This window comes from Photinus pyralis, unplaced genomic scaffold (genome assembly GCF_008802855.1).
Source record: "Photinus pyralis isolate 1611_PpyrPB1 unplaced genomic scaffold, Ppyr1.3 Ppyr1.4_LG1, whole genome shotgun sequence".
NCBI lineage: Eukaryota > Metazoa > Arthropoda > Insecta > Coleoptera > Lampyridae > Photinus > Photinus pyralis.
In genome coordinates, this window is record NW_022170249.1 from 56,371,543 (window position 1) to 56,383,640 (window position 12,098).

At 36.7% G+C, this 12,098-nt stretch overlaps 1 protein-coding gene across 1 annotated transcript; it reads left to right on the top strand.

The window, feature by feature from the left end:
* Positions 1 to 6,561: 6,561 nt before the first annotated feature.
* LOC116163672 (probable DNA polymerase) lies at positions 6,562 to 8,316 on the top strand. Its single transcript, XM_031477736.1, has one exon. The coding sequence runs from the start codon at positions 6,562 to 6,564 to the stop codon at positions 8,314 to 8,316; it is 1,755 nt and encodes a 584-aa protein (XP_031333596.1).
* Positions 8,317 to 12,098: the final 3,782 nt, after the last annotated feature.

Below are 12,098 nucleotides of genomic sequence, written 5' to 3' on the forward strand. Positions count from 1 at the left end.
TTTTCCATACATTATCTTCTATGCCCAGAGTGGATTCGCCATTTACATCTTTTCATGACCGAATTTCTACTGGGGCACGGAGTTGACGACCTGTTAGTCGATCGAGATCTCCATCACCTTCTTCATCACCAGATTCTTCGTCTATAACAATATTTACTTCAGGAGGCTCTGTATATATGGCCTCTACATCTAACTCATCATCAGTGGCAATCATTTCCAATGCTTCTTGAAGGGAAAAACCGGATCTAAAAAGCATACAAAACGTATTTCGAACTTCAATCAAACAGAAACATTGAAAACAATGTAGCACTATAAAACGCTAACAGAATATCTTAGCGTTACATATATGTAACATCTAAATTTTGCCCCGAGTTACACAAATGTGAAAAAACTAATCAAATAAATGAATACATCATTCCATTGCTACACTATTATACAACATTTATGATATAATGCAAACAACATACAATACTACTTAGAATGAAAAAGGGAACTTACTCGAACCGAATGTCCATTTCTTAGCAATATCGCAAACGCACTTGAAAACATCGACGCACCACATAAACACAATGCAGTTAACTGCTTATGCTTGTACAAATTTCATAACAAGAAGGCATGTATAACTGTTTGAGTATTTATCGAAAGTTTTGAATAAAATTTTCATATATAATACCATAAGTAGTCGAAGTATTGTCGAATATTTTTGAGGTGCTGTCACGAATGCTAGTTACGCTGATTAATACCACGAGCGCTTGCGCGAGTGGTATTAAAAAGCGTAACTAGCATGAGTGGAACAGCAGCTCAAAAATAATCTACAAATACTTCGACTACGAATGGTATTCGGAGGACTATTCAATGAATCAAAAGAAAAATTAAGCATAATTACCCACGCGAATGTATTTCCATGACAACAATAAACGTCAAAATAAATTATGGAAGTTGCTTTTCATTTTGCTATTGATTCTATTCGAACTTTTGTGCTCCAAGCTAATTCGTTATGAGTGATTCAATTAAAAGATGTGGTGATGTCGGTTGTCGAAATTGATTAACAAACTAAGAAGAATGTTCCGGTTAATACGACAAAATTTCGCGACATTTCACTGGTGGAAGTTTGACAAATGTCATTGAATAATCGCATTGAATTGTCGCTGAAATACCACACGTGAAATTATCGCTGAAATACCACACGTGAAATTATCACTATAATTCGTTCCCATTGGCTCAATAATTTGAAATCTCGACATTTCACTGGTCGAAATGTGACAAATGTTAGATGAATTGAATAGTCTTTAAAATTGCGTTACGTATGTGTAACGCTAGGTTGTTAAGGGTGGAACAGGTGTGTGTAGTGCGTTCTTAATCATGGCGAACAAGGATTTCGAAAAATGGATAGACAAAGAAATTTTGATAAATTCAGTTGAAAATAGACCAGTACTTTGGGATAAGACACTGGAAAAAACCACAGCGTGGCGCGAAATATGCCCAATTCTTAAAGAGGATTTTGAGGTTATGGAACAAAAAGAAAGACAATAATTTTAATAGATAGGTATGAAATATTTTTAAACGAACACCCAGATGTTGCATATCTAAAAAATAAAATTAATAGCATTATTACTTGTTTTAGGAAAACTTGTTATTAAAAAGTGGACCCAGACTAGAGATGCCTGGATTAGGCATTAGGCGAAAAAAAGAAATTGAACAAATGCGATGCCGGTGCTTCAAATTTCAAGCCCTGCAGATACCATAGTCAGATGTTATTTTTTTAAAAAGTTGCTGGCGAAACGCACGAAAGCGTATCTACTACAAAAACGAATGAAGAGGACACCATGACACCAGAAGAAACTAATAAAACTAACGAAGATAATGAACTATTTGAACAAAGCGATAATGTCGAAAACGAAGAGCAATTAAAAGAAATTTGAATGAAGTAGACGCGAAAATGATTTCGTACATTGAAGAACAGTTAAAACCGAAGAAAATTTAGCAAGAGGATCGCAATCTTTCATTCTTGAAAGGTATTTTACCGTTCCTGGCTGTGCTTGACGATGATCAAACTTTAGAATTCCAATCTAATAAAGCTCTTACAACATATTAAAAGTAGAAGAGTTAGCCATTCAATCTCCGACTGGTCAGCTTTCATATACACAAACTTCTAGTGCTACTAGAACTACCAAACCCAAGGTTATTTAAGTGGGACAAATCATCCTGATTCTGCACCATCATTAGTAACATCTACATACAGTCAGAGCATGGAGCTGCTACATCTGTCTCAGTTTTAAAAGTATTTTTGTATTTTGAAAACGGTTTTTTAAGTTCTAAGGACACATTTATATGATTATAATAAAAATAAACGTACTTACTTTTAAAATATTGCTAGTTTCTCTTCGGGGCAGATGCTCTTCCTCCAATTTGTGTCTTTTTTTCTTTAAATCCTTTCGCAATCGTTTAAGATCATCAAACGTAGGCATCGACATCCGAAAATAATTGAAAAATTTGGATTCGCCCCCACGCAACCGACTCATGAGTACACTATAGGCACCTTCACAAAATTAAATTTCATTTAAATTATGGGTTGGAGTGTATCTGCTCAAATTAACATACATGAGGAGGTGATCATAAACTACCAATTCAAAGATCTGCAAAGAATTGTGGTTCACTCGACAAATATTAAAAAAACATTTAGGGCAGGGTCAGACGAGCGTTTATTAAACGGACGTCGCGACGCGCGTTATTTTAAACGCGGGGTTTTTGTCACAGTCACACGAGCGCTCAGTTGGAAACGTTACTGCAAACCATCGAAATAGATGACAGTAGATAAGGGGCCACCTATGCGAGACTGTCACATGGCGCAGCAGACAGTGAGGTTCAAGCGCACGTGCGTTGTGGTGTCTGCGTCGTCTTGGCATCTGACCTTCGGGGCAGTTCGAGCAGAAGTATTTTGGTAGTTGGCCCAGGGGTGCGAATCATATTTTAGTTAGGGGTAGGTTCAGGGGTAGCTCAAATGCCGTAGGGGTTATTTATAGAATATAAAAGGAACTTTATTTGTTACTTCCTTCAAAGTCGTAGAAATCCGTCCGTTCCTTTAAAATTGCGGAAAGCCATCGTGGCGTTGCCATACTAGTGGATAGGTACCTATGAAAAAAATTTATTTTGGATAAGTACAAATAATAATTTCAAGTTATGTTTTTAAAAATAGGCTCTTGCATAAAATTGCACAATCCATATTATCGTCTGACCACGTGACAAATGTCTAGTAGGTAATGCATTCTAATAAAGGCAGTACACCTGCAGTAACTCGTTAGTAGGAAGACGAGGTTCGAAGTGATAACGTGCTTGTGATTCGTTTCAGCAGAAATTGAATTTTTTTTTCTGGGCGCGCACTTAACCCATATTTTGGTACCCTCGAGCGACCCCAAAATCAGCTTTTGTATTAGAATTCGAAATCTGCCTTAGGAAAAGTAGACTACCATCGATAAGATTTTTGTTAAGTGGAAGTCTTCCGCTTGCTATAAGAAATAAGAAGCTAAACGTTTTCTCGATTTAGTGATTAGTCTGTTTCATCCCAAGCGCAGCGAGTGGCGGATGTTAATTACTGTAACTACGTTTTAGTCGACGATTTGTTGAAATGTTTATAAAATTTATATGATCGCTTTACTACCTTCAACAATAGAAATTAAAAATTCGTAGGCTGGTAAAATCTCCCAATATTACGAAAAATTGCACAATCGAGTTAATTATTGCAAGAGCTTTTGCAAGCACTGGAGCATCGTAGACATTCCATTTAGTACGCATATGCAGCTCAACGGCTTGGTTCTGATTGCGTGTTTAGACTTCCATTAATTATCTAACATTGCATCATCTTCATCAGGTGACACCTGTAATCCTACGGCGGTAATCAGTATCCGTTTGAGCGTTAATGCAGGTAGTTCATATTTTTCTTTGTAAAGAATATCGTCTACGTAGTACGTGTAGTCAAAAATTACATATAGATTAGATTAGGTGTACATTGTCTTCAAGCAATTTTCATTGAAATTTGAAGACTTGGAATTTATCCACTTATATCAGCCTTTTTCCGATCACGTGATTATTCGCTTTCTATAAAAAGCTAAACGTTTTCTCAGTTTGTCAGTTTAATTTGAAACGCCGTTAGTGACGTATTTTATAACAACTGGGAGCTGTATAGTGCATTTAGTCGACGATAAAGTACCTATAGCATCAAATAATTATAAAAATTTATGAGCGCATTATCATACCCTGCACGATAGTAATTAATAGTTCAGTCAAATCAATTATTACGAGAAAATTGAAAAATCGAGTTATTTAACGGGTCAGTTTTTACAATCTGGGTGACGAATTCTTTTTAGTGTGTAAGCGCAGCTTAACTGTGCCCTTTGGTTTAGCTATCGACTTTCTATTAAAAATTATACTTTAGATAAGGTGAATAATTAAATTACAATTTAATTAACAAGTAACAACTTGCAGAAGAATCTAAACATGCCCAGTTTTGTAATTGAGAAGGAGTTTGAAAAGAACGTTAGAAGATTTGGTTTAAAAGGGCGAACTATTCAATTTAAGTTAAAGCAAATACCACCAAACGAAAATGGCATATTATGGATTAAGAATGCAATCAGACAAATCGTCACCTATGCATGCGATAAGATTTCGGCTGAAGATATGGTCGGGTTTACTTTTTGTTCTAAACAATTCTGTCGCGGAAGGGGTTATTTGAAGTTTCAACGCGCTGATTCGGTATATTTTGAAGACATATGGGAGATGATTTCGTCTATATACCAATCAAATTCCGAGGGATTGAGCACAGAAACTTTTTGTTTGGAAGTGACCGTTGTCCGTACCCCGATAGGCAGGGGGAGAGCTTCTAACAAATACAGTAGTTTTGAGGAGGAATGTAAAGCAAGGCAAGGAATTGTTTACATTAAAAATGTAGATAATTTATGCTTACCTAGAGCTCTTGTCGTTGCAATAGCCAATGCAACTGATGATTCTGATTATCAAAATATACGCAGGGATGTAGCTCAAATTCAATACAAAAAAGCAAAGCAATTAATGCAAGAAGCTGATATTGCGATTGGAGCAAACGGAGCAGGTTTACCTGAATTAGAAAAGTTTCAATCCCATCTAAATAATTTTAAAATTGTAGTTTATAATTATGGTACGAAAGGGCGCGATCTCCTTTTTGAGGGTGCTTCTGACGCATCACTAAAAATTAATTTATTGTATCATAATAATCATTACAATGTAATAACCTCACTAACGTCTGCCTTTGTATGCCGGTATTTTTGCGATAAGTGTCACGTGGGCTATAATAATAAATTCGTTCACAAATGCCCCGGTGTTTGTTCATCATGCAAACATTCTCCTCCATGCGATCGCGATCAGTCAATAAAGTGCTCAGACTGTTGCAGATATTTTGTTTCTAAAACATGTTTTGACAATCACAAAGAATTAGGCTACAGAGATCATAAATCGATTTGCGAAAAATTCTTTAAGTGCCGAACTTGCTATAAAACAGTTCGAGAAGGGAAGGATCACATGTGTAACTCATATTATTGTAAAAACTGTAAGCAAAACCGGCCAGCTGATCATCTTTGTTATATGCCTGTAGATAATTCAGCGCCAAATTTAAAAAAATTTTTATTCATTTTCTACGACCTTGAATGTACGCAAGACAAAAAATTTAGTGAGTTGAAAACTTTACATGAGCCGAATTTGTGCGTTTTTAATCAAAGGTGCGAGGTGTGTTTAAATGAACCCTTGGAAAAAATGATTTGTAACAACTGCGCTGTACGACAGCAAATCCTAAAATTTTCCGATGTTATTGAGAGATTTGTTTATTACATTTTAGAAATAAAAAGAAGGTTCAAACGCGTCATCGTTTTGGCTCATAATGGGCAGGCGTATGATCACCAATTTATTTTAAATTATATTTTAACCAAAACTCAATTTAAACCTGAGATGATTATGCGAGGGTCTAAAATTATTTCTATGTATATCGATAATGTCACATTTTTGGATTCCTTAAACTATTTTCCAATGGCTCTATCGAAACTACCCAAAGCATTTGGTTTGAATGATAACTTTCAAAAGGGTTATTTCCCATATTATTTTAATACACTTCAAAATCAATGTTACACAGGACCTTATCCTGATATGCAGTACTATGGGCCAGATTCTATGATGGCAGACGATCGAGAAAAATTCATTCTTTGGTATAATGAAAACAAAGGCAACGCGTTTGATATGCAAAAAGAAATTGTCTCGTACTGTGTATCTGACGTAAATATTCTAACATTGGCTTGTTTAAAATTCAGAGATTCGTTAATTAAAGCGGGGAACGTATGCCCATTTTCAGAAGCTTGCACTATTGCCAGCTCGTGTAATAAACTGTTTCGTCGAAACTTTTTGAAACCGGATACTATTGGTTTGATTCCGAGACATGGGTATCGTTATAGAGATAAACAATCAAAGATAGCAATTGAGTGGTTAATATGGGAGGAAAAAGTAAGAGAAATTAACATCTTGCACGCTGCTAAAGGGAAGGAAATGGTACTAGGTGGTTTATCCGTCGACGGGTATTGCGCAGAAACAAATCAAGTCTTCGAAATGATGGGGTGTTTCTACCACGGCTGCACAAAATGTTTTAAAAACGATCGTGATAAACCAGTATATAATAACAGCGACGAGACCATGAATCTAAGATATGAAAATACCCGTTCGAAGATCGATCATTTAAATCAACTAGGTTACGAGGTCATAGTGAAATGGGAATGCGAATTTAATCAAGAGAAAAACTCCGATATGACTCTGTACATATCTGACCATCCGCTAATCAATTTTGCCCCTTTAAATGCGAGAGATAGTTTTTACGGAGGTCGCACAGGAAACATCAAGTCTTACTACCAAGTGAAAGAAGGGGAAAAAATAAAATATATTGATATCTGCTCATTGTACCCCTGGGTTTGTAAGTATGGAAAATTTCCGCTAGGACACCCCAAAGTTTTACTCTCGAATGACTTGATCGATCTAGATGTTACCAAAGTAGACGGCATCGTTAAATGTAAGGTATTACCTCCGCAAAATTTATTTCACCCGGTACTTCCAATAAAACTAAATAATAAATTAATGTTCCCTCTGTGTTTCTCTTGCGCCAAGAGCTTTAATCAGGGGGAATGTTGTCACAACACAGAGGAGAGAGCCATTGTGGGAACTTGGGTCGTTGACGAACTTGTTAAAGCTTTAGAAAAGGGGTATGAAGTTCTACAAATCTACGAAGTTTGGGATTATAAAACCGAACAATATGATGGGAAGACAGGGGGATTATTTACAGAAATGATGAATAAATTTATCAAAATTAAACAGGAAGCGAGTGGATGGCCCTCGAACTGTAAAACTTTCGAACAGAAAATTGCATATATTGCTCAATTTTTTGAAAAAGAAGGAATTCATTTGGATTTTGATAGTATTGTAACTAACCCAGGTCTGCGCTCATTGGCAAAACTTATTTTAAATTCATTTTTTGGTAAATTTGGGCAACGGGAAAATCAACCGAAGACAAAAATTGTTAAGCAGTCGACCGAACTGTATTCACTACTATTTGATCCAGCAATTGAAGTTGTTGGAATTTTACCAATAAACGAGGAAACATTGGTAGTCAATTATCAATACAAAGAGGAATCATATACTCCTTTAAGTACAGTTAATGTTTCAATTGCGGCGTACGTCACAGCACAAGCACGTTTAAAATTGTACTCCTACTTGGATCAATTAGGGGAAAGGGTTTTGTATTTTGATACCGATAGTGTTATTTATATTTCACGAGAAGGCGAATATGAGCCCGAAACAGGCGACTGCCTTGGTGACATGACCAATGAGCTGGAGTGTTACGGACCAGGAAGCTACATCACCGAATTTGCGTCGGGTGGTCCAAAAAATTATGGATTTGTGGTCTACTCTCCTACTCAAGATAAATGTTTTCAATCGTGTAAGGTAAAAGGCATATCAATTAATCATGAAGTATCAAAATTGGTAAACTTCGACACGATGAAAAACATGATAATTAACGAAGAGCCGCCTCAGAAAATATTGTATAAGAATTTTGAAAGAACCGCAGAACATCAGGTTTTAACTGTCCAAAGAGAGAAAATATTCCGACCGAATCTATTGAAAAGGTGTTTCAGCAGTTACGAATCGTATCCCTATGGATATAAAAAATTTAAAACGGAAGAAGATGAAGACAATGGGAATCGCGGGTCATCATTTCCCGAAGCATCTATATATCTCCAACTCCAAGAGCAATGAGAGGAAAAGTTTGACGAATTAGTGCGTACCAGTATAAATTTTGTGATACCTACACCTACCTATACTTACGCATTTTATATTGACTTACAACAAACTACAAGTAAACCAATAAACTAGTTAGGTGATATTGTAACTTACCTATATAATAATTAGCGAAATTCCGTTTGTTATATTTGCGATGTGTGTTTACAAGACAAATAAAAAATGAATAGGTTTTCTTTTCTTTTACCACATCGGCACCAGTGATCCACCTACCTGTAAAAGAATAAATGGTAAGTTACATCAGGTAATTCTCCTTTAGGTAGATTTCTATCTATTTACCTAATGTAATGGTACCAGTACCTACATTTATAGGTACTTCCAAAAACACTCTAACTTTCGTAACTATAAAGCAATTTCGAACAAACTTTAAGAGATGGTGTAGCTCATAAGTATCTCGGACAAGTTTGTGGATCAGTCAATTCCGTCATACAACAACAACAAAATGGCGGAAAGATATCTACCTATACCTGATCGGCAGAGCCGAAGGGGATTTTGATATTAAAAATCACTTCTATCCTCTTTATAATTACCTTAATTCTAACATTACAAATGGCATTTTAAGTTAGGAATGTAGCGTTCCATTTTATCACGTATTTGATAGTAAACTTTTATCTTGATTTAGCATTAATTACGTCAATTGTTGGTTAAAGGTTGTTCCATATTTTGAAGGTGTTTGAAAAGTCTGGAAAGGAGTGTGACTGAATATCACTACGCTCCATCATTTGGCTAAATTAATGTCATCATCCACTCCTACTACTCTACTGACACTGTTTTCGACAATCGAACACTTACGCTTCCTCAAATGGATTGGGTTTGTTAATAAAAACATTAAAAATCAAGATTTTTATACATCAATTCCATTCTAGATAGCTGGTTAAATAGAACTCAATCTAGTTTCAAAGGTACTATCAGACAAAGTTTCTATAATTTTGAAGGGGAAGGATCTTTTAAGACCGGTGAGAATACTCGCATTCGCACGAGTTTTTCATGAGTTAAAGGAATAATTAAAAACAATGTCCTCGTGTCATCGCTATTGCGGTGAGTTCGAATCTCACAACTTGCCAATTTTTTAGTAGTACAAAACATATCCTGATTACCAAGCTTCGTAGGGCATGTACCTAAAGTTGGCGGTTCCGGCAGTGTACCATGACTGTCGTTAGGTGACGCAGACGGCTGTTGATGTGATCTAAAAACGTCTGTACCTCGGGAGTTTCACCATAAATAAGTGTTCAATTGGACAGCTTAATGAAAGTTCGTCAATAAAGTCGCTCAAAAGTGACATCAGACTTCAATGAAGTCAATTTTAGTTAGAAAGAAAAAGAAAACCGTACGTTCTGATGCAGCGATCTGTGCTCGTCATAAGGAAAGCAATTCTTTTGATACGACTATCACTACCGTATGGTTCTAGTCTGGGAAGATCAGGAATTGTTTCATAATGCGATATGCGTTCCACCTTTCATCAGAGCTTTTTTCAAAATATTTATTGAAATACTACTCCTTAGAGTATAATTGCTGTGGTTGCTGTAAAGATCGTTTCCAAGGTCTCCCAGCGAATATAATCTACCGATCCCGATGCTCAACAAGTAACCCACTTAACGTACAGGTCATTTATTTTGGGGTTAATACCTTCTCACTCGATTGGTTTGATGACAACTAAACTAATATTTATTGAAGGTCTCAAACGAGATGGGGTCGATCGTTTACTTGTCGAATTCTTCAATTATCGCTGTAGTAAACACGTCGCTGGTTTACCCATGTCCAGCTCATAAGTTAAATCAGTCCACAACCAGTCGTATCCCCATTCCCCTCACGCAAAATATTCACTGCAATACCGACGCATTGACTCATTTTTACGGTTGATGAGTATAACCTCTACAATATAGGGTATTTGATATTCATGTTTTAAGGCGATACTAAAATCGCCCGCCTAATTTTACGACGAAGCCAGTTACATCAGATTTACCTAATAGGTCTACATTCGCTCGCTTGATCTACATACCCAAATAGTAAATACATTCGACTTGTACTGTAACAGGAGATCCGTCTGATTTAAAGTGAGGTGTTTCTGATTAAACTCAACGGCGCGAAGAAATAAGATCAGCTGTCCTGGAACACTCGCCCTTAAATCCGTACGCACACGCTTAATTAAACGCGAATGGAACCACAGACCAAGCTTAATTGCAAACTCCACTGAATGTAAATCGTACTCGAACCGAACCCGAATAACTAAGATACGATTTGAGATTCATCGTGTTCATGGATGAACGGGGAAACTGATTGCAAATGGAAACAGATCCATTGTATGGGGCCCCTTTCTAGTAAACAGAGAAAGTTACTTCTCTAATGGTGACCGAGCGACATTGTCAGGTGTTATTGATTGATTATAGATTTCGAAGGACACAGAAGATCAAACGTATAACTGGTAAACAGGAAAACAGGTAAACAGATGAACGGGTAAACAGGTAAACAGATGAACAGGTAAACAGGTAAACAGATGAACAGGTAAACAGATAAACAGGTAAACAGATGAACGCGTAAACAGATGAACAGGTAAACAGATAAACAGGTGTTTACCTGTTCATCTGTTTACCTGTTTATCTGTTTACCTGTTCATCTGTTTACCTGTTCATGTGTTTACCTGTTTATCTGTTTACCTGTTCATCTGTTTACGCGTTCATCTGTTTACCTGTTTATCTGTTTACCTGTTCATCTGTTTACCTGTTTACCTGTTCATCTGTTTACCTGTTTACCCGTTCATCTGTTTACCTGTTTTCCTGTTTACCAGTTATACGTTTGATCTTCTGTGTCCTTCGAAATCTATAATCAATCAATAACACCTGACAATGTCGCTCGGTCACCATTAGAGAAGTAACTTTCTCTGTTTACTAGAAAGGGGCCCCATACAATGGATCTGTTTCCATTTGCAATCAGTTTCCCCGTTCATCCATGAACACGATGAATCTCAAATCGTATCTTAGTTATTCGGGTTCGGTTCGAGTACGATTTACATTCAGTGGAGTTTGCAATTAAGCTTGGTCTGTGGTTCCATTCGCGTTTAATTAAGCGTGTGCGTACGGATTTAAGGGCGAGTGTTCCAGGACAGCTGATCTTATTTCTTCGCGCCGTTGAGTTTAATCAGAAACACCTCACTTTAAATCAGACGGATCTCCTGTTACAGTACAAGTCGAATGTATTTACTATTTGGGTATGTAGATCAAGCGAGCGAATGTAGACCTATTAGGTAAATCTGATGTAACTGGCTTCGTCGTAAAATTAGGCGGGCGATTTAGTATCGCCTTAAAACATGAATATCAAATACCCTATATTGTAGAGGTTATACTCATCAACCGTAAAAATGAGTCAATGCGTCGGTATTGCAGTGAATATTTTGCGTGAGGGGAATGGGGATACGACTGGTTGTGGACTGATTTAACTTATGAGCTGGACATGGGTAAACCAGCGGCGTGTTTACTACAGCGATAATTGAAGAATTCGACAAGTAAACGATCGACCCCATCTCGTTTGAGACCTTCAATAAATATTAGTTTAGTTGTCATCAAACCAATCGAGTGAGAAGGTATTAACCCCAAAATAAATGACCTGTACGTTAAGTGGGTTACTTGTTGAGCATCGGGATCGGTAGATTATATTCGCTGGGAGACCTTGGAAACGATCTTTACAGCAACCACAGCAATTATACTCTAAGGAGTAGTATTTCAATAAATATTTTGAAAAAAGCT

Excerpts from the sequence above, each read along its gene's own strand:
- LOC116163672 (XM_031477736.1), top strand. The coding sequence starts at position 6,562 with ATGGTACTAGGTGGTTTATCCGTCGACGGGTATTGCGCAGAAACAAAT.